Source organism: Meles meles, chromosome 19 (assembly GCF_922984935.1).
Source record: "Meles meles chromosome 19, mMelMel3.1 paternal haplotype, whole genome shotgun sequence".
NCBI classification, from domain to species: domain Eukaryota; kingdom Metazoa; phylum Chordata; class Mammalia; order Carnivora; family Mustelidae; genus Meles; species Meles meles.
In genome coordinates, this window is record NC_060084.1 from 40,744,340 (window position 1) to 40,766,711 (window position 22,372).

Here is a 22,372-nt window from a genome sequence, read left to right on the forward strand (position 1 = left end):
TTCTTTCCTGCAGAGAGGCTGCCCGGAAGCCCAGCCGCTGGCTCGCTGCATGGGCAGCCCCAGCCCTGGTGGGCATGGTGGGCGGGGGCTCACGGGGCTGGAGCAAGGAGGCAGGTAGGGTCAGGAGCCCTGGGACAGGCCTCCTGGGGTCTCCCTCTCCCTCCTTCTCCTCCATTCTGGGAATCTATTCCCGGGGAGCAGGAGGGCTAGGGCAGGGCTCTCTGGAGAGTTTTCTGTGGCTTCTCACTTCATTCACCCTCCGGGGCACCAGAGCAGTGCCAGACCAAACGAGGACTGTGGGTGTAACAGACTAGTCTGGGGAGGGTCCTCGGCCGGTGCTCAGCCCTCCTCCCATCCCCCCAGCCAGCCCAAAGGAGAGGCAAAGAGGCTTCTGTCCCTGTCCTCATGCCTGTGGTGTCAGTGCAGGCCTGGCCAGGCAGGATCCCTTTGCCCTCTGCCCTGTGGCTGAGGGTTTAATCTCGAGGGCAGGAGGGCATGGCTGGGAATGTGGGCACAGGGTAGAGGAAGCCCACGGTCTCTTGCAGGCCCCGGACCCCCCCACCCCAACCCGGGAAAGGCTGCTGGATTCTTTCTTCCAGGACAGCGGCTGAGCACCAGCTGACTGTGGCCACATCCATCCCATCTTGTCTCAGACTCTCAATTTCTCCCTGTAAACCAGAGCGAGACCACGGGCTCCCAAGTCCTGATACTCCACGGAGATTTATGGAAAAAAACAAAAACAAAAGGCAGTTCCCACAGAAAAGCCCAGACCCTCCTGAGTGGCTGACCCTTGGGCTGGCCCTGTGGGTCCCGGGGAGGTGTCTCCCGATCCCGGCGTTCCTTTGGGGCAGGGCTGGCTCCGGACCCCACAAGGGAGAGAAGAAGTGTCCAGCTCAGGAGGCGGAGCCCCCAAACACCAAAGGCCTCCTCCAGAGCCTGCTGGGGCCCCGCCCGCAGCCAGCACCACGCGAGCCCCACCGAGTGATGCCACCGGGGACTCACCCGAGACAAGCACACCACCCACCAGCCCTGTTTTATTCATAGACCTTTGCAGGAGAAGCCAGTGGGGCAGTGCCGATCGGGAGCCCAGTCCACATCTGCAGGGCTCCCTCAGCCTAGGCCTCCAAGTGTCGGATCTCACTCTCTCTCTCTCTCTCTCTCTCTTTTTCCAGGACAAAACAAAACAGAACAAAACAAAAATCCAAAAAAAAAAAATTATTTTGCAAAAACACTTCCTCAATAAACAACATGTAAACAGAAACAGCTGCTTCGGGCTCCGCGAATGTCTCACTGTGTCTTCAAAGGCTTGTCCGTGGCGGGCAGTGGGGGCGGCTGGCAGGGGCCATTTTCCTCCTCCTCGGGGACACCCTGGGGGTAGACCACGAAACACAGCTCCTGGCCCCAGCGTGTCATGGACTCTGAGGACAGATGGACAAACAGATAGACCCTGGGTCTGACTCTGTGGGGCAGGGGTCTTTAGGGAGCTGCTCCCTTCAGGCAGATCCTGGACTCTGGGTCACCTCTTGAGGAGACTTCTGGTGACAGCTAGATCCTGTTGCCACTGCAGCTGCCGGGGTGGGGAGGGGGTCTGCTCCAGGGCCAGCCCCTAAGAGGGTCGCATCCCTGGGTCCCACCGCCATGGGGAGGCTGCCCAGCTCACCTGTGAGTCTGTGCACACACTTTGGTTTGCTTCTCCAGAACACCCCCAGGAAGAAAACAGGCACCCCTGTGAGGATGATGATCATGCCGACCCCACACACCATGGGCTCCGAGATGAAGCTGAAGACCAGCAGGAATGCCCAGAAAACCAAGTACGCCACGGGGACCAGGAGGTTCACCTGGGGGAGAGCCAGCCGGACTGCCCATGGCACCCCCACCCCGGGGGGGGGGGTCCCACGTGCTTCCCACCCGCTCCTGGGAGCTGGGACGTGAGGGCTCCCCCTCTAGCCCAACAAGCTAGAAGCCAACTCAGGGGATGGCCAGGGTCCCAAATGGTTGAGGATTTATTGAAGTTTCCGTGGCCCTGAGCTGCACACAGCAACGATGTGTCCCTGGCCATTTACATTTGGCTGGACGTCTCTGTCTTTTTCGGTGTGTCACTTTTTTTTTTTTTTTCGGTGTGTCACTTTTTTTAGGAACTGAGCCATTGTCCGGCTCCAGGACTTATACGCACACAGAGTATGTGCACTCAGCTTGGGTTAGGGTCTCCTGTCTCCTGTCCTGTGCGTGCTCCTGGGATTCCATGTGACCGGGAGCAAGCACCCGAGCCTGACTTTCCTGTTTGGAAGCTGAGAGTGCACCCAGCAACCCCTCGTGGAAGGGGATGCTGAATACATCAGTGCACACACAGCCTGAGCAGGGCCCGGCACGTGGTTAAAACTCGAATCCTAGTCGTTGTCCTCAGCTGCTCCCCTCCCCCCCTCCCCGTGCACAAATGACCATGTGCCAGTCCTGTCCCACTCCCAGGCCTCACCTTGATGGGCCTGTGCAACGCCGGCCGCCTCCAGCGCAGCACGAGAAGGCCCAGGATGGTGACGCCGTAGCAGAGGTAGTTGATGAAGGACACGTAGTTGATGAGCGTGTACGTGTCTCCCACAAGCATGATGACCGCTGTGGCCCCGCACTGGGAGAGGACCAGGCTGAGCGTGACCTCCCACCTGCCTCCATCAGCCCCGGCTCTCCCCACTGCCTCTGTGGGCTGCCCCCTACAGCCGAGACAAATCCTCGCCATTCCCCACGTTGCTGGGTGGCCCCGGCTCCCCTCCCGGCCAGCCGTGACCCCACAACTTACACAGACGAGGAGGGCAGGGATGGGCGTGCAGTGTCGGACATGGATCATGGCCAGCAGGCTGGGCAGGTGCCCCTCTCGGGCCCCCGAGAAGCACAGTCTGGGACAGAGATGGGTGGCAGCCATGAGTCCGGCCACCGGCCTCCTACCAACCAGATCCTGGACCTCCGCTCCGTGATCTCCCTCTTGAGCCGTCACCTCTGACCCTGGCTCTGGGCCCCGGCAGCCCCCCGGGGCAGTTCTTCCCTGTCTTGCCCCACCTCCCTTTTGCTTTCTGGACCTCAGAGATGGGGTCTGACTCCTGTAACTGGGGAGTTCATCGTCCCAGCTTCACGTGAGACCCACCAGGCAGGATTTGACTCCCTCTGGCCCCTGGGCACGGATCACACGCACCTGCCTTGCCTCACCTTGACCGAGCCCCTCCCCAATCCAGTCACCTGGAGGAGGTGAACAGGTAGCCATTGATCCCTCCAAAAGTGGAAAGTGCCACGGAGACGGGCATGACCCAAGAAAAGTAGCCCAGCAGCTTCTCCCCGAAGGTCTGAGTGGGCACAGAAGAAGAGGGGAGGCATGAGGCAGAGCGGGGTGGGCGGGGAGCCAGGCACAAGTGGGACCCCACTCACCACGGCCACCGCGTTAGAGACCAGCAGCTCCTGGGGGGACATGGCAGTGAAGTAGGCAATGTTGGTGAAGGTGTACACAAAGGTCACCAGCGGGATGGAGATGACAATGGCACGAGGTAGGTTCCTGGGGGCAGCGGTGCGGTGTGTCAGCATCAGTCCCGATGGGGGGCGGGGCTGGGGGGCGGGGCTGGGAGGCGGAGCCCAGAGGACCCAGCAAGGGAGCAGTTGGAGTCTCTATCTCCAGGGTCCGGGTCTGTTGGGGGCCCTGGGACAGGGAAGGGGCAGCACTACTGTCCCCCTGCTGCCCCCCAGCTGGAGCCTGGGCACTGGCAGGTGGGAGGAGGGACCGATGGGGGCAGGGCTAGATCAAACCCCGAGGGGCACCTCTACTGTTGGTACACAAAGAGAAAAGTGCATACAGCCCAACTCAGCCTTGAAAATCCTCAAAAATCCTTGCAAAGTGCTCCTAGAGTCCAGTGCACAGACCTGGGCCCCCCTGGAACGCCCTATCAGCCCCAGCCCCAGGTCCCAGGGGTTCACTGTTGGGATCCCTGGCTGAGCAGCAGAGGGAGCCATCGGCTTCATCCATAGGGCATATCGTGCGCACACGCATAAATTTTGGCCAAATGCTGATGGCTGGATGCATTGACGGCAAGGGGCCATGGCCCACCCACGGCCGCGCAGGGAGCACTGGTGTCCCAGCAGCAGCACAGTCAGGCGGATGACCAGACGGGGCCCCAGGAGGCAGCGGGCCTGTGCAGGGAGGCTGCCTCTCCCACCGCTGCACCCCTCCCCTTCCCGGGGCCTGGCCAGGCATCCCACTCACTTTCGAGGGTCGACCAGCTCCTCAGTGACGTAGTTGAGGAAGTTCCAGCCGCTGAAGGCAAAGGAGCCCTGGAGGAAGGCCAGGGCCAGGTGACCCACAGAGGGCGTCATCCAGAAGTCAAAGGCATTGCTGGGCCTCAGCTCCTCGAAGTGTCCTGGGGGTCCAGAGGTCAGGGGTCAGTGTTGTCGCCGCAACCCTGTGCATGGCCCCACCCCGGCCCTACCTTGGAAGATCTGGACAAAGCCCACGCCAATGATGAGGGACAGGGCCAGCAGCTTCCCACCGGTGAAGATGTCCTGGATGCGTGTGGCCCAGCGCACGCTGGAGCTGTTCACCCAGGTCAGGAGCACTGGGGAGGAAGGGAGAGAGGGCGGGTGGGCCATGGCCAAGTTCGGCTCAGGCTGCAGGAGAGCGGCAGCACCCCCCCCAGCAGCCCACCTCCTGAGGCTGAGCTCCCAGGGGGCCGGCAGGTGGAGGGACGCCCCCTCCCGCACATGCACAGCCCTCCCACACCAGCGAGCAGGCCGCGGGCCCAGAGTGGGCACTCACTCAGGCAGGCCATGGAGAGTGCGCGGGAGGCGGTGGCTGGGGGGATGCAGTTGGGGAACACGGGCTGCAGCACGTAGTTGGAGAAGGTCATGGAGATGACAGCCAGGCTGGTTGGGTACATGATGAGGACTGCACTCCAGAGCAGCAGGAATCTGGAACGAGGGAGGGCCCCACTGGCAGAGGCAGCAGAGTCCTCCCAGCCAAGCCAGCCCAGGTGGGGGCTGCCCCTCAGGCCACGGCACCCGGGGCTGGCGAGGGTGTGCGATGCGCCAGGAAGGCAGGGCCGCTTCTGTTCTGTTCTAATAATGGACTTTTGCAACAGAGATGGCATTCAGCATGGTTAGAGAGCTCCAGGCTGCCCTTGGGCAGGTGTTGAAAAGGACTGGGGAAGCAGCCACCTTTCTAATAGCCGATGAGCTCTGGCCACGGGCTGTTTCCTGAGCTGGGGTGGGCTGTCCCGGGACCTTGGGTTATGGTTTCGGCGGGGTCTCTCAGCAGAGCCCATGGCTGCAGGTAGCTGGCTCTGAACCATGGCCCCTGGGGGATCAGACCTTGCGAGGAGCCCTGGCCGGGGTTAGGGAGCGATTTATGTCCCTTTTGGCCAAATATTGTCACTGTGAAGTACCCACGTGCGAGCCCGGGCTCTGCTCAATGTTGTGAGGCCCAACTTCTTCCCAGGGGCTCTGCCTGCAACCTCAGGAGGCCCTGTCTGGTCTCCTAGACCTTGAGGATGGAGACTGCCGCATCCAGGGACACAGTGATCCCTGGACCACCGGGCTTGGTAGATTCCTCTTAGTCCTCTCCTTTACTCGGTGGCCTAACCCTTACTCCCCTCTGCCAGCCTTAAAAGACAGGCCCTCCTGGGGTTGGGCCTTGGGCCCTCCCCCGATCCTACTTCTCGAGTATTCTCTTAACCACACAGCCCAATTTTTCTGCTTTCTCAGGTCCCAGTCCCCTTTGAGGACCCTCTCCCCAGAGCAGAGCACCCATGGACACACCCTGAAACCCCATCTACCGCTACCCCTTTAAGGCCCCGCACCACATTTCCCAGAACCAAATTTTGGATACTCTAGCCTAGACTTTTCCTCTGAACTCCAGACACCCTCCTGCCCAGACCAGACTAGACCATCTCCCCAGATATGCCACAGACCCCACCAGCATGGGAACCTGACCCCAAAACTTTCCCTCCCATGGAGTCCCTCCAGTGGGAAGGTGGCTGTCACCTCCTCTGCCCCCACCCCTCCCTCAGGCCACCCTGTCTTCTGGATGATTCTGGAATCTTCCTATACCTTTATTCACGCCCTCAGCATGGCTCAGCGGGATAATTGCAATCGCTCTAATCCCCCATTGTGCCCCTAGGCAGCCCGAGGGCCTCCAAACCCTGGCACTTGCCATGGATCTGATCTGCCCCTGGCCATACCAGAGGCATCAGGCTCGCCCTCTAAGCCCTGGTGCGAATCTTGTTTTTCCCAGAAGCCTTCACTAGGTGATGGTACCCCATTCTTTTGGCCGCTGGGCCACTGCCCCTCACGCACACCACAAAGCAAGGATTCTCTAGGTCTTCCCCAAGTACAGAGGGACTTTCTCCCTTCTTCCCTGTGAACAATTTGAAAACAGGGATAGATCCTTTTATCTCTAGTCCTCAGCATACAGTAGGTGCTCAGCTAATGTTGATCGGTGAATAAAAGAATGTGGGGGGTGGGGGCTATTTAAAGGGGCCCTCTTGCAGGGCGCTGGTAGGAATTATATGCACCCCCCACACATGTGGGTTGACTAAAATCAAGGCTGCCCTTCCTTTGTTGCGAGCATCACCCAGGTGGGGAGTAGGCTTCAAGAAACATTTAGAAGGAAGCACAGAGAGGTCAAGGGGCCAGCCGGAGTGTCCAGCCCATTCTGGCATTGGAAGACTGCACAACATCCCCACCCTCTTTTCCTCTATCCATCCCATGACCTCCCTGAGATGTGAGAAAAAGAAGAACCTGAAGTCCAGGGCCCAAGTGACCCTCCATTCCAGATTCTCATCCCCTCCCCCACCGACCCCGCTGGTGCCCCACACTCACCCAGCCAGGCCCCCGAAGATCTCAGTGACATAGGCATAGTCCCCACCAGACTTGGGGATGGCGACTCCCAGCTCCGCGTAGCAGAGGGAGCCCAGGGCAGTGACGCCTCCACCTAGGACCCAGACGAAGAGGGCCAGACCCACAGAGCCCGAGTGCTCCAGGACCCCCTTGGGGGAGATGAAGATGCCCGAGCCAATGATGTTTCCTGGGGTGGGGAGAGATGGGGAGGCATCAGGTCTGGGATCCCCTTAGACAGCCCAGCCTTCTCAGGCTCCCAGATGCCACAATGGGAAAGGAAACCCAGGCTGCTCCCTGGAGGAGGAGGAGGAGAGGGAAGGTGGGCCTATAGGCCTGTGGACGCCACTAGGGGCCTCAGACCCTGCAAATCCCATCTGGGCTCATTATCTCCCCTACCCCAGGCCCTGGCATGGGAAGAGGCACCTCGTCCACCCAGTTCAGGACATGAGTCCTGTTCTTCTTGTTCCTCTGTCCCGCCCCCACCCCCTGCTTCCTCCCAGCAGGTGGGCAAACACGAGGGAGGGGGCTCAGCAGCTCAGGGACCTGCTTGCTGGACTCCTCCCTGACCTAGGACCCAGATTGCAGACATAGACGCTGAAGGGACCTTGTTTCCTGGCACCGGTGAAATATTTCCAGTCCTGGGCAAGGGCTGGTGGGGCGAGGGAGAGGGAGAGGAACGAGTGCATTTATACAGCTGGGGAAGGTCCACAGCCATCACGGAAGGATGGCAATTGCAGGCTGACAGAGACGCGGCCAGCCCGGGGTCTGTATAAGACAGCCTCTCTCCTCGAGACGGCCCGCTGGATGCAGAGAGGAGTCAATGCTCTAATCCCAGCACCACAGTGGGAAACCTCAGCTGGGGCTCAGGTCACCTTTCAAGATCTACCTGTACGAGAGGTTTCTGTGAGGCTTCGGCAAGATACCATATAGGAAGCCCTCCGCTCATTCACAGCTGGACCCAGACGTACTCGGCATCCTTGCGTGATTGTGGGTGCGTCTGCTGCTGCACCGGCTCTCACTCACTTCCAGCCCCCAGCACATAGTAGGTGCTCACTACACATCTGTCGAGTAAACTGAATGGGTGCACGGATGGCCCGATGTCCAAAGCGGCACCGATGTCCTAACCTGAAAGACTGATTTTCCCATCTGTGAAGTGGGGGCAGCCATCTCTGCTCCGCTCTCCTAGAGAAGCACTGCAAAGAGGAGGAGGGGGGTGGTCACAGCCTCTGAGGCTCAGACGTGAAGGGAGTCTGCCAGGGTCACCAGAGGCCTGCCCTGTCCTTGGGCTGACTCGGAGTCTTGCAGACTGTGGCACGTGTTGGGGGTACTCCACTGACCCGCAGCGTCTGGGGATGTTCAGTCTGAATGCTCAGAGGGCCAAGCCATGGTCTGCAGAGCAGGTTCTCAGGGTGAGCAAGACTGAGTGCCCACTGAGCTGTGAGCTCCCTGACAGTTAGGGTAAAAATGGCAATGCTCTCGTGGACCTGGGTCTCACCCTCTGTGCACACAAATGAGGTCTCATCGTTGGTGGCTTGCACGAGGACCTGCCCAAGAGGAAATGATCCCAGAATGCCCAGGCCCCATGAATAAAAAAGCAACGCTGCTAGGAGCTGACGCTCTGTCCCTCAACAGGATGACCCCACCTGCCAGGTCCGGCGGGAGAATGTACACCCATGGAGGCAGAGCCTGCCTGTTCCACCTGCCAGGCCCACAGGCGGGCCTGGCCAAGGACACGGCCGCGGCTGCCAATCTGCATGCATTCCTTGTCCACGGTGCTACCCCCCCCACCCCACCCCCAGCCGACACAGATTTCCAGTCTGGACGGCCACGGTGCCCCACTTGGTTTTCTAGTCACATCCCAGGAGCCCTAAATACATCCAGATAAGGACCAAAGAATTCCTGTCCCCCAGCCCCCAGAGGTAAGCTGAGCCGTCAGCCTGCTTCCAGCGGGAGAGGGGCCACCTGCCTTACCTACCCTGAGGGGCTGGGGCCTGGCTCCTCTTTCTAAAGGGTCTTTGAGTTCGCTCTATCCAGCAGCACAGCCTCTGTTCTCAGGGCTTGGTGGAGTGGGATTTGCCAAATGCCTGTGAGGTTGGAAGCCAGCGGGGGCTGGGTGGCCTTGGAAGGAGTTGGGTGCATTCAGGCTGGGGGCATCCAGGGACCCGAGCAACCCAGCCCATGGGGACCCCGGCACTCTCTAGAGTTCAGCATGGCGGGGCCTCATGGGCTTAGCCCTTGGGAAAGCCACACCTAGCATTCTGTCCTCCCAGGTTGGGGTCTGAAAGGGACGTGTCACTAGCCTGTGCCCAGGAGCTGAAGACTCCAATGCTGGCACTTGGGGGATGGGCCGGGGAATCGTGATTGCGTGGACACATGGCCTTGGCCTATAGTGCAGGCCCACGTGGCTGAAAGGAACATGGGTGCCAGTTGCTGTCTCTGAGGTCCTTGGGGGCCTCTCCTTCTGGGCCTGCACAGCTTCTGGCATCCGCCCCAGGTTTGTGCCGGAAGGTGGCAGAAGACCCCACTGAGGTCCACTGGCCGCTCTGGGGACCACGTGGGCTGAGTGGGGCTCTGCAAGGAGCCACAGGGGCCATGAGCTTGGGTGAGTGGCAGAGGGCAGGAGGAGGACACTGGGGACAGGGGCGGGGACCTTCAGCATCTGAATGATTACAGAAGACCTGGAGGAGGGACCACGGAGCTGTAAGGGTTATGGCGGGGGGTCTGCCCAGCCCTCCCAGTGGTGGTGGGCTCAGGCCTCCCTTCTTAGCCCTCATGCTCAAGTCCAGCGGAATCAGCCCTTGGACACAGCAGTGGACAAGCCCAGCCCTTGGGGGAACCTGCTCTGGGAGAAGAGGAGGAGGGGCAGGAACCCGGGAACACGGGATGGGCTGCAAGATTCTACTGAGCGCCCAGTCAGGTGTCTGAGGTCAGCGGGCTGGAGAAATGCAGGTTCCAAGGCCTCTGCGGTTCCATTCACCCAGTGGCGTGGCTGCTCTGTGGTCCCTGCAGGTCCTCGGCGGCAGGGCCAGTGTTCCCACAGAGGTGGGTGAGGAGGTGAGCCGCCACCAGGAAGCCCCCCCCCAGTCCCCTCCCATCCCTCTCCCCGCAGTCCACACTGGGTGGTTTTCATCACTTTAAGATGTTTGGCCTGATGGGGCTTAGTCGGCTCCACAGAGGAACGAAGAAAGGGCCATTGTTCTTCTGGCTGTTGCGGTGTGTGCTGACCTATTTCTGGGACGCAGGGGCTGACCGTGGAGGTCACAGGGTAGACGGTGGAGGTCATGGTGGTGGAAAGAGCCAGCTGCCCTGGGTGTGGATGGGGGCAAAGTGCAGTCTGATCTGGGGGTGGGCCGGGAGGTCCTGGCAGGCCAGGCTGCTGGCACAACCCCTCATCGCTAGAAACACTTTGGGGAGTCAGCTATGTGATCTCAGGCCAGCGTTGCCCTTCTGGGCCTCAGTTTCCCCGTTTGCGAGGTAGGGCCACTGAGCTAGGGGGCAGCAGAGGGCTGGTTCAAACCTGACTTTGGTGGAGGCCCCGCTGGGCCGGGCAGACACTTTCTGCACATATGCAGAAGGCCTAAGGAAACACAGTCTGCTTACAGGCCCCTGTCCCCCATGGAGGCAGAACTCTCCTCAGCTCACTGGATTCCCAGAAGCTGCGCCACCTCCAGGAAGCCCTCACTGACCTCCCACCTTGGCCCACTGCCATGGTACCGAGAGGATGGTGAGGAAGTGATTCTTCATTGGCCACCTTGCATGGGTGCCCCGGCCTGCTGCAATGAGGAGCCGGAACCCCCCGGAGGACAGAGAACCCAAAAGGCCTAAGTCATCTACATACGCCTTGCCTAGCTGTGCCTCTTTGAGCTAGCAGGCCCACAATGGGGATTCTTCCTGTCACATTGGCCTGTTGGCCCAAGACAGAATAGCTCTAGGGCTCTCGGGTCTGATCAGGGGCTGGCCACTGGCCAGGCCTCCTTCCTCTGCTCTGGGCAATGAATCCCAGCACCTTCTCATTAGGGGATGACCCATGAGGCCTCTGGGAAAGAGCTCCACATTCCCATCAGTAGGTCCCCGAGGCCACAGATCGTGGTGCTAGCTGAGGATCCCTAGATCTGGGTTCGAATCCCAGATACCTCGTGGTGGGGGCAGGGGTGGAATGCTGTGGGCAAGATACTTGGCCTCTCGGAGTCTTCTTATCTGTGAAGCGGGGAGAGGAGGCAGTGAGGGGGTGCGCTCCCACCTTGCCTTGCTCATCAGAGGCCCCAGGAAGTGCTTATTATTCTCACTATGTCTTCCAGCTTGGAGAAACCCCAGGCCACCCAACCTGGTCTTTGGAAACCGGACTCCCCAAGGGACCTCAAACATGCTGGGGTCAACAGCCAGAGCTCCGCTTTGGGGGCCCTGCTGTCCCCCAAACACACGTGTGTCCTTAATGAGCATGTGTTGGGCATCTCTCCGAGGAGAGAGAAGTGCCCTTGGAGGGTGTTGGCAGAACTCCAGGGAGGTGAGTGGGGATGCCTCCAGGACACGTCTGGAATTGCCAATTGGCCCGCGGGCACCTCCGGCCTAACCCACTTTCCTTTCAAGAGAGGGATGAGCAGAAGTGTGGAGCTCACTCTGCCTGGCCCGGCCCGCCAAGCGAATTTCGCCTGTGCCCAGTCTCCAGGCTGGGTCAAGGTCATCGATGAGCTTCACTCCGCTGGACCCAACTGTCCATCCCCAGACCACATCTTGCCTGCCTCATCAGTGGCATTTGGCAGGTGAAGCCTTTCCTCCACACTCAGCCTCCTGCCCATCCTCCCACCTTGTGGGCTGCTCCTTCTGGATGCTTCTGCTGGTCCTTCTCTTTCCTGACTTCCAGACGTTGAGTGCCCGTGGTGCAGTCCTGGGGCCTCTGCCCCTTTCCTTCTACACACCCTTCCTTCGAGGCCTCCACCCGTCCCCCCAGCTTCTGTTGGCAACTCCCAAATTTATATGCCTAGCATGGACCTCTTCCCTGAACTAACCCTGGGTATCCACCTAATTACTCAGCAAACAGCATTGCAAGTTTCACATGTTCGCAATGAGATCCCCGACTTTCAACACCTTGCCCCCAAGACCTACTTCTCTCCTTCTTCCTGGACCGATAAACAGCAAACCGGGCTTCCAGAGGCTCAGGCCCAAACCTGGGGTTGCCCCTGATTCTTCTCTTTCTCCCACACCTCACCCCCAGTTTGTCACAAATCCTTTGGCTTCATCTTCCAAACACACCCAGAACTGAACCTCCCCTCGGCACCTCATCGTGACCACCCTGCTCTCAAACATCATCATCTCTTACATGAGGGACTCAGGTACACTCTTGACCAGGCTTCCTGCTTCTACCATTGGTGCCCACAGCTGCTTCTCTATGGTGGGCGCCATCCCATCCTATCCCATCCCATCCCATAGCCTATCCCATGCCATCCTATATCCAATCCCAAATATCCCATCCTTCCATGCCATCCCATAGCCTATCCCATGCCATCCTATATCCAATCCCAATTATCCCATCCTTCCATGCCATCCCATAGCCTATCCCATGCCATCCTATATCCAATCCAAATATCCCATTCCGTCCATCTCATCCCAGCCCATCCTTCCATCCCATTCTATAGCCTATCCCATGCCATCCTATATCCAATCCCAAATATCCCATCCTTCCATCCCATCCCATAGTCTATCCCATGCCATCCTATATCCAATCCCAAATATCCCATCCTTCCATGCCATCCCATATCTAATCCCAAATATCCCATCCTTCCATCCCATAGTCTATCTCATGCCATCCTATATACAATCCCAAATATCCCATCCTTCCATCCCATCCCGTAGTCTATCCCGTGCCATCCTATATCCAATCCCAAATATCCCATCCCATCCATCTCATCCCAGCCCATCCTTCCATTCCATTCTATAGCCTATCCCACCCCATTCCATTTATCTAATTCCATCTCATCCATCCCATCCCACCCCATATCCTATCCATCCCATCCCGTCCCATCCTATGCCCTATTACATCCTATCCCTTCCCACCCCATGCCATCCCATCTCATTCTCTCCCATCCCATCCCATCTACCCTATCCCATGTCGCCTCACGCCATCCTGTCTGATCCTGTCCAATCCCACCCTCTTTTGCTCAAAGCCCTCTCCCACCTTGCAAAGAGACACATTTCTCACTGCAATCGGCAAAGCCCACACCAACTGGGCCCCATCCCACTCCTGACTCATTTCCTCCCCACCACCCTTCCCACCCCCACCTTATTTTTTTTTCACCTTAGCACTTATCATCACCCATTGGCTAAACATTTGGCTGCTCGTCATTTACTCTTTGACTTCCACGCTGGAACCTCAGCTCCAAGAGGACAGGGCGTTTGTCTGTCTTCTTCCCTGCTGTGTCTCTAGCACTTAGAACAGTGCCTGGCCCTGTTCTACCCCTAATTGTTGAATCGATGAATGAGTGTGTCCAGTGCTGTCAGGCCCCCACCTTGCGGCCAGAGCGGCCTCGGCCCCCAACACCGAGGGCCTCTGCCTCTGGGCTGGCTGCAGCCTCAGGCTGTTTCCTCGTCTGTAGATCAGGGTTGGGAGACACAGACAGGGTCTTTCTCAGAGTCCCTATGAGGAGGGGCCGAGCTTGTGGACAGAGCCATCCTTTGAGCAGCCCAGCCGCCTCCAGGCCTGGAGACAACAGAGAGGGGCCTGCCCATCCTTGGAGGAGCAGGGATTGTCACCTAAGGAGATGGGGTTCATGAAGCAGACCTCTGAGTCCCTGAACGTACCTGAGCCTGACACACAAAGACCAGCATAGGTGGGATCCCCGAGATGAAGGGAGAGAGTGGAGGATGGGGCAGCCTGGTCAGCAGATCCAGGGTGATTCCCACTCTGCTGGACCTGGGCACACCCATTCCTTGGGTGTGGATTGGGAGAGGGCACTGTCTGGGGGCCCTGAGTCAGGACGAGAGATTCTGTACACACAGCCCCAGGCGGGGGTGGGAGGTTGGGGAGATTCCTTTGCCCCTTTGCTTGTTCATCCATCCATGGGAAGTGGGGAGCTGGGTCAATCCCAACCCTCCCCCACTGAGGGCTTTGAATCTGGCCCCAATTTTGGCCAGCACCAGAACAGTACGGGGAAGGGCACCGAACTGGAAGAACTGGAAGACTGGGTCCAAATCTGGTTCCAAATCCCAAGTCTACTGCTTGCAGAAGTGCCATTTCACTTCCAACCTCAGTTTCTATGTCTGTAGAATGGGTGTAAACACTCCCACCTTGCAAGGCGGGCATGAAAATCAAATGGGATAAAGGGAGAACACGATTTCATAATGTAATAAGAGGTGTTTTTCAGAAGAGGTATTAGATGCAGCTGTGTCTTATGGAGCCCCGCCCAGCTGGCTCCCCTCCCCCCAAGGCCGGCCCATCTCCCTGCAGGTGTGCTGGCTGGGGCCAGCAGGTGCTGCCCCAAACACACTTCAGGTGGAGTCTTCCTCCAGCCCAAAGCCCTTCCAAATCATCCCATTCCAGAAAGCCCCACTCCTCGGCCTACGCTGGGGCAGAGGGTACAAGGAGAGAGAATTATAGGACCTTCTGGGAGGGGCTATTTGAAGTTTTGGAGAGAGCAATTGTAGGAGCTGGTAACAAAGGAACTGTGGGGGGGCGGGGCCTCCTGGGCATAAGGTGGGAAGGGCTGGGCAGACCTTACTCAGCCCACAGAGGCTTCCTCCCTCATGTCCTGTCCCCTCTGGTCCACATCCATTCTCCCCTTGTCCATCTCTTGCCAGCTGGAATTCTTCGAAGCTCCCTCAGCAGGGTCATCGGACCACCCCTGAGTGTCCCGTGCTGGGGTCGGGTCTTCTGGGTTCCCTTCTTAAGTCTGCGACCCTCGGCCAAGCCACCTCTTACCCCTGCTCAGACTTCAGGGTCTGGAGGCCGAGGGAGAAGTGGACCTGGAACAGCAGGGATGGACTGAAGAATGGGGGAGCGGCAAGGGCCGAGCTGGGACGCGCAGGTCTGTCCCGCAGGCTCCAGGGGATGGTGGAGCTAGACTCCTCCTTTCCCACGGCCACCACCGGGGCTCTCCTTCCAGAAGAGAGGAGCCAGCAGCCTCCATCTGACCTGAAGCTGATAGGATGTGGGAGGAAGCAGAGCAGAAATATAGCTCAAGGATGGCCGCTTTGCCGAGGCAGCCCCGGAAGAACTGTGTCTCTCCCTGCACCTTGCTGGCACGGCAGCTGACTGAGACATGGCCAGCCTCTTGACTCCATGGTCCTTCCATCATGTGCCTCCTGTTCCTGGGAGTACAGATCCTGGAGAGGGTGTGGGCCAGGGCAAGACTCTAGCCAGTATCCTGGCTAAACCCCTGGACCCGGTCCTTCCTCCCAGCAGATCATGGAGAGGGATGTCCTATAACAAGAATGTCGCAGGAGCCGCTAATGGAAGACTCCATTCCAGGGGCAAGTGGGTGAAGCAGGGATGCTACCAGCACAGGGGCTGTGTTCTAGGGCAACTTCCAGTGGGAGTGTGGGGGTGGCTCAGAGCCAGATCCCAGCCCCAGTGCAGGAGCTCCCCGTGCGGGGGCAGAAGAGGAGGAGGTGAAGACCCCTGTCCACCTACCTGAGTCTCCAACCTTCTCCATCTCCAGGGGTGTGAGGATAGGTGGGCGGTGGGTGCGTGAGCAAGGAGATCCCACTGGCTGGGGAGGGGAAGACCCGGCCGGCAACAGAATAAAGCAGTCCGGATGCCTGGGATCCATCCACCCAGTCTGTGTCTCCTGGGACACGGGATGGACCCGACCACTCCCAGGAGGGTCTCTGAGGCCCTCGGTGTGGACACAGATCTGGGTTACCTAGTTCCTGAGGAGTCAGCATCCATGACTTGCTCGTTCCCTGAGTCCTGTGGCTACTCAGAAGTCCCCATATGGGGGACCCATACTCTGGTGGGGAAGAGGAGGCCAGAAGATGTGAGTGCCTATTGGGATCCCAGCCCAGGAAGAAGGTTGGCTTTTTCTGCAGGCTTGCTGTGCCCACCCGGTGGCTGGCTTCCCCAGTCACTAATGGCTCCACCCTCTCCCCAGGGTCCTGCCACCAAAATTTGCAGTAATCATATACTCTGAACCTCTTCCCCCTTGGGGCTGGCTCTACCTGTCCAGTGTACAGTGGACTGGGGGTCTCCTGCTTTAGAATAAATCACTCGTTGCATGGCACCTGGAGACTAGAGCCACAGCCCAGAACCCGGAGTCTTAACCTGGGTCAGCCTATCCAGTCCTCACACTTACGGGGCTCCTGGCACTCAAGGCACGATTATCCTCACCTCCCTTTCATAGATGAGAAAACCGAGAGCATTCTGCCTTGCTGAAACCCACAGCAAAATAAAGGCAGCAGGGGAATTCTAGCGGTGGATGGGGCCCTCACTTCCCTCAGGTGCAGAACCTTGGGGGGCCTGGAGAGGAGGGAAAAAGAAGTTCTCCTGCCGCTGTGTGAGGGGAGACACTCGCAGGTGCTCTGGCCATCCCCTCACGTGTCCCACAGTCGCGGATCGGTAGGAGCGCCCGGAGCGGGGGTGCCCTTGTTTTGGGCAGCAGTGCACCCCGAGCCTTCAGACCGGCCATCCCAGGCACCCGCCCGCCGCGGCCTCTCTCACCGATGATGATGGTGCAGGCGCTCACCAGCCCGATCTCCTTCTTGAGCGCCACCCGCTCCGAGGGGCCGGGGCCGGGGCCCGGGCCGGGGGAAGGCGAGGGTGCAGGGCCAGGGTTCCCGCGCCCGCTCGGCTGCTGCGTGTGGCCGGCCATGTCGCTCAACCGCCGCGAACCCGCTCCCTGTGCTGCCCAGTCTGTCCGACTGGCAGCGGGTCCGTCGGTCCGTCTGTCTGTCTGCGCTCGCCGCCTTCGCAGCCGGGACAGCGCCCACAGGCGGGCGCATGCGCTGGCGCTGGGCCCGGACCCTGGCCCCCAGGCTGCGGGGCCTGGGAGGGGCGGAAGGAGGACCGGCTGGCAGCCCCCCTCCCCCATCTCCCTTAAAGGGAACTGCCCCCACCCCTCTGCCTGGGGAGGAAGGAGAGGACTTGGGGCAGACCTAGGAAGAACTTTCTAGCTGAACTAAGGAAGAGGCCCTCCCGCTGCCTGAGTTACGTCTAGTCGTGGGGTGGGGGTGGGGTGGGGGTGGGGTGGGGTGGGGGTGGGGGTGGGGGAACAGAGCTCAACGGCAAGACTGTCCCTGCCCTCAAGGAGACTGAGGAAGCTGGCCAGAAGAGTAGCTGTCGGTGTACTGGGACCCTCTGCGTGCCGGCGCTTCCAAACTTCTTAAATCCTGGCGCCGGCCCCGGCGAGCGCGGGGGCTGACGGAAGGGTGGAGGTTGCGGCCATTCTACAGGTGGAAGTTGAGGCCCAGAGATAACTTAAGGAGAATCAGAAAGCAAGTGGCAAGGCCCAGAACCAAACCCTTTCTGATGCCTCCTTGGCTTCCAGACGGTGATGGGGGGGTGGGGGGGGGTGAGATATCGCTCTAGGAGGGGCGCGTCCAGGAAGCTCTGGGAGGGGTCAGGAGACCCTAAGCACCCACCATCCGAAGTCTGACCTCTAACCCTCATCCAGAGCCCTTTAGGGAGACCTGGAAGAAGTTCTGACCAACCCTTCCCCCACCTATCTCCCCGCCCGGTCCGGCTACTCTCTGGGCTGCATCCGGCAGGTCCCATCTGCAGATGCCGGGTCACAGGTGAGAGTGGGGGCTCGGTGGACTAGAACTTGGGCCCTTCACCAGAGACCAGTCCAGCCCGGCTCAAGGAGACGGGGCCACCTCAACTGACCAGGAGACATGGAGAAGGGGGCTGTGGCTCCTGAGGTCGCGGACGATGTCGGGCGTGCAGGGTCACAAGGAGGCCGCCTCCTCCCGGAAGCCGTCCGGCCTGTGCAGTACCGGCCCGCGAAGCGGACACAAGGGGGGCGGCGTCGGGGGCCACCGGGGCGGCGGGCGGGGCGAGCCTGGCACGGTGCGGCCGGCGGCGGAACAGCCTTTGTCCTTTCCTGGCGGCCGCCGCGCCGCGCCGTCCCCTGCATGTGGATGAGGCTGCTCCGGGCGCCCCCATCTCCCCCCACCCCGCCCCTGCCCGCGGCCTCGGGGCTGGCGGAAGGCCCCGCTTGGGTCCGACGGCCTCCGGGCAGCCCCCAGGCTGGGGTGGGGGGTGGTGGTGGGGTCCGGTCCCGGGCTGCCGGCGGAGCATCCAGGTGCGAGCGGGGCGGTGCAGGGAGTTTGGCTGCGGGCGAGGGACCTTCGAAGTTGGGGGCGGGGATCTGGGGATAAGGAGCAGGACGACCCCGGGTGGAAAGACTGGGGGGACGCGGCGGGGGAGGCCACCGGCGAAGCTTCAGCCTTCGCGCTCCCGTCGGAGTCCGGCATTCTTGGCGCCCTCTACCTCCCGCCCCAGAGACGCGTTCAGCCGCCGGCTTTCTTAAAGGAGCTTCGCTCAGGGACGGGGTGGGGGCGGCGGAACGGCTCCTGAGAGCCCTGGTGTCCCTGGGTGGGGTGGGGGGTTGGGGTGTCTACCTGCTGGTTCCACTCTCCCCACCCAGTTGCCTTTGCAACGCTAGGATCTGTCGGGAGAGGGTCCAGCCCGCAGGGCTAGTGCGTTCAGGGGTTGGCGCGAACCCCACGCATCGGCCAGGAGCCTGTGGGTTTTGAGTCTGGCTCCTGAAATGTGGAATATGTGTTTGAAGAGAAGGAGTGACTCTAGGGCACCGGTAGGATGGAATTGTCCAGACCCACCGTTCAAGAGGACATTTTAGTGGAATTGAACTACAATCTGCAAATCCCAATTGGAATAAAAAGTTGGCAAGATTGGTTTGCCTCTAAATCAGTACTCCCCAGTACTCAATCAGTAATCCCCACATTAACAGAATAAAGCAAGGAAAACCATAAGGACTTCTGAATAGATTTAGAAAACAGTCATCCACGATTTAAACAAAAAACTCTTAGCAAATTAGAAACAGCAGAGAATTTCCTCAGACTGATAAAGGTTTCTACCCAAACCCCAAGCCCTGCAGGAAACAAACGAAACCCCCCAAACCTTACAGGTAACATCAGGTTTGATGCTGAAATGTTAAATACTTTTCCACTGAGACTGGACACGGGAAAGAACGTTAGCTTTCAGAGTGTTAACTCATTCATTGCACTGGAGGTCCTAGCCAGTGCAATAAGGCAAGAAAAAGAAGTAAAAGGGTTCACCGTTCAGTTGCCAGAATTTAGAACAATGACCACACTCAATGCTCGTGAGTACGTGGAGCAAAGGAATGCTTATTCATTGCTTGTGGGGGTATCGGAAAATGGTATGGCCACTTTGGAAGACAGTTTGACAGTTTTTTACAAACCATGTTCTTAGCATACAATCTGACAGTCCTGCTCCTGGGTATTTACCCAAAGGAACTGAAAACAAAAACCTGTACATGGATGTTTATAATAGCTATATTCAAAAATGCCCAAACTTGGAAGCAACCAAGATGCCCTTCACTAGGTGAATGGATAAACTGTGGTCTGTTCACACAGTTGAGTGATATTCAGTGCTCAAGAAGAAATGAGTTGTTAAACTATGAAAAGACATAGAGGAAACATAAACTCATGTTTTTAACGGAAAGAAGCTAATCTGAAAAGAAACAGGAAGACATGAAAATAGGAAAGGAAGACATAAAACTGTTTTGTGGCACAGTTGGCAAAGTGTCCAACTTTTGATTTCGGCTCAGGGTTGTGAGATCGAGCCTTGCTTTGGGCTCCACACTCAGCAGGGGGTCTGCTTTTAGATTTTCTTTCTCTCTCCCTCTGCCTGCCCCCCACTCTCTTTCTCTCTCAAAGTAAATAAATCTTTTTAAAAAAAGACATAAAACGATCTCTTACATATGACAATATTGGGTAAAAAAATAAAAAAACAAGTAAATTTAAGGTTAATTAGTTAATTTAGCAAAGTCACTGGATACTAGTTCAATGGGTAAAAACATATTTCTTTTAAAAATATTTTATTTATTTATTGAGGGACAGAGAGACAGCATGAGAGAGCGAGACAGAGAGCACGAGAGGGGGAGCAGCAGAGGGAGAGAGAGAATCCCAAACAGACTCCTTGTCTGAGCCCAATGAAGGGCTCCATGTGGGGCTCACTCCCATGACCCATGAGAACATGACCTGAGGCGAAACCAAAAGTCAGATGCTCAACCTACCGAGCCACCGAGGCACACCACTAATTGTATCTGTTTGTACCAACAATAATTAGAAAATACAATTTGTAACAGCACAAAAATAAAATACCTAAAAATAAATGTAGTGAATTATGTGTACGATTTCTTTTTTTTTAATTGAGATTTTTATTTATTTTTTTGACAGAGATCACAGGTAGGCAGAGAGGCAGGCAGAGAGAGAGGAGGAAGCAGGCTCCCTGATGAGCGGAGAGCCCAATGTGGGGCTCGATCCCAGGACCTTGGGATCATGACCTGAGCCGAAGGCAGAGGCTTTAACCCAATGAGCCACCCAGGCGCCCCATGTGTACGATTTCTACACAGAAAACTATAAAACATCACCAAGAGAAACTGTAAAACATATAAATTAATTGAGAACTATACTCTGTTCGTGGATTAGAATGTAAGATGTTGGTTTTCTTCAAGCTGATCTATAGAATTGATCTAGAGACCCAAAGCACTCACATTGGTCCCAAAGGGTTTCGCTGTTATTTGCTTGGATTTGGGGCAGGGGGGGTGGGTGGTGAAATTTGACAGGCGGATTCTAAAACACATATGAAGAAGAACAAAGCTGGAGGACTTACTACCGCTAGCAACTGCGTTAACGGTACAAGGACAAACAAACCCACCAGTGGCACCAAGCAGACGTTGTTGAAATAAACCCATCCATGAGCTGACATTGAGGAACAATGGAGAAAGTATCCATATTGGAAAAAAAAATACCCTTTATCTCTATGTTATACCACATCCTAACACAAAGTCCTTGGCTGTGCAAGTGGAGTGTGTGCGCCTGAGAGGTAAAAACAACAAAGCAGCTCGAGGAAGACACAGGGGAGAGAATAGATTCACTTTCTTAAACAGGCACAAAAAGCACTACTGGCAAAAAAAAAAAAAAAAAAAGAATTGGACTCCATTAGTGTTAGAAACTTCTGTTAATCAAAAGGCGTGATTAAGAGAGGGAAAAGTAAATCCCATGTGAGAGAAGTCATTTCAATTCGTAGATCTGATAAAGAGCTTGTATCTAAAAAATATGAAAGTCACTACAAATCAGTAGGAAGAGGACTTTAAGTAGGTGTTTCGTTAAAAAAAAAAAAGGATTCCCGAGGGGCCTGAACAGGTGCTCAACCTTATTAGTCATCAGGGAAATGCCACTTAAAACCAGAAAGACCTACCACTGCACATTCCCCAGAGGGTTTAAAATTCAGCCCTGGGGGCGCCTGGGTGGCTCAGTGGGTTAAGCCTCTGCCTTCGGCTCAGGTCATGATCTCAGGGTCCTGGGATCGAGCTCCTCGTCGGCCTCTCTGCTCAGCAGGGAGCCTGCTTCCCCCTCTCTCTCTGCCAGCCTCTCTGCCTACTTGTGATCTCTCTCTCTGTGTCAAGTAAATAAATAAAATCTTCAAAAAAAAAAAAAAAATTCAGCCCCTGGGTTGGCAAGGGTGTGGAGAAATGCAGGACTCCCATACGGTGCTGGGGAGGGTGTCCATTGGCGCCCTCATGCCCAGCACCATCTGCTGTATCTCCAAGTGCCCATGGCCCAGCATCTCTCCTCTGCATCAGCTGCTTGTGGGTGCCACCTCTGATCCTCTCTCCTCACCTTGCTACTTTGTTTCCCATTTCCAGCACAACCTCCTGCCTCCTCCCATCATGCCCTGGGGCTTCTCTGCAAGACCTGAGGTGTGAGATAATGAAGGATCTCCCCCAGCGCCCACAAACTTGTAACCAAAGTGCAGGGGAGTTAACACACTTGGGCTTAATCTTTGGTGATGACGGATGGGAGCCCGCGGATAAATGCTTCCCAGTCCTCGTCTCAGATGGACTGTCACAAATCACATTCATTAGAAAGTCTCTTGTGGGGGCGCCTGGGTGGCTCAGTGGGTTAAAACCTCTGCCTTCAGCTCAGGTCAGGATCCTAGGCTCCTGGGATCGAGCCCTGCATCGGCCTCTCTGCTCAGTGGGGAGCCTGCTTCTTCCTCTCTCTCTGCCTGCCTTTCTACCTACTTGTGATCTCTGTCTGTCAAATAAATAAATAAAATCTTAAAAAAAAAAAAAAAAGAAAGTGTCTTGTGAGAGGGTCTTGCCGGCCCAGAAGGGGATGCTTTTGGGGCCCAGAGGGGGATGCTTTTGGGGCCCCGTGATGGCCAGCTCTGAAACTCATCTCCATATCGGCTCTCTTGCCTTCCTCACTCCTTTTCCCTCTTCCTCTTGATTCCCTGTGATTGCATCCCTTAATTAAAAAACACCACCTAGGGCGCCTGGGTGGCTCAGTGGGTTAAGCCTCTGCCTTC

The 22,372-nt window shown here is 57.4% G+C and overlaps 1 protein-coding gene across 2 annotated transcripts; it reads right to left on the reverse strand.

Annotated features, from left to right (window-relative positions):
* Positions 1–109: 109 nt before the first annotated feature.
* SLC7A10 (solute carrier family 7 member 10) lies at positions 110–16,731 on the reverse strand. Of its 2 annotated transcripts, none has more exons than XM_045989015.1 (11): positions 16,514–16,731; positions 6,847–7,051; positions 4,787–4,938; positions 4,461–4,586; positions 4,238–4,391; positions 3,412–3,535; positions 3,226–3,329; positions 2,792–2,888; positions 2,474–2,623; positions 1,661–1,838; positions 110–1,368 (listed from the first exon to the last, which is right to left on the reverse strand). In XM_045989015.1, exons 1-11 carry the CDS (start codon positions 16,662–16,664, stop codon positions 722–724), a joined length of 2,088 nt encoding a protein of 695 aa, XP_045844971.1. In that variant the 5' UTR covers positions 16,665–16,731; the 3' UTR covers positions 110–721. The 2 variants fall into 2 exon arrangements, with proteins under 2 accessions (XP_045844971.1, XP_045844972.1); XM_045989016.1 differs by having other exon boundaries at positions 1,227–1,418.
* Positions 16,732–22,372: the final 5,641 nt, after the last annotated feature.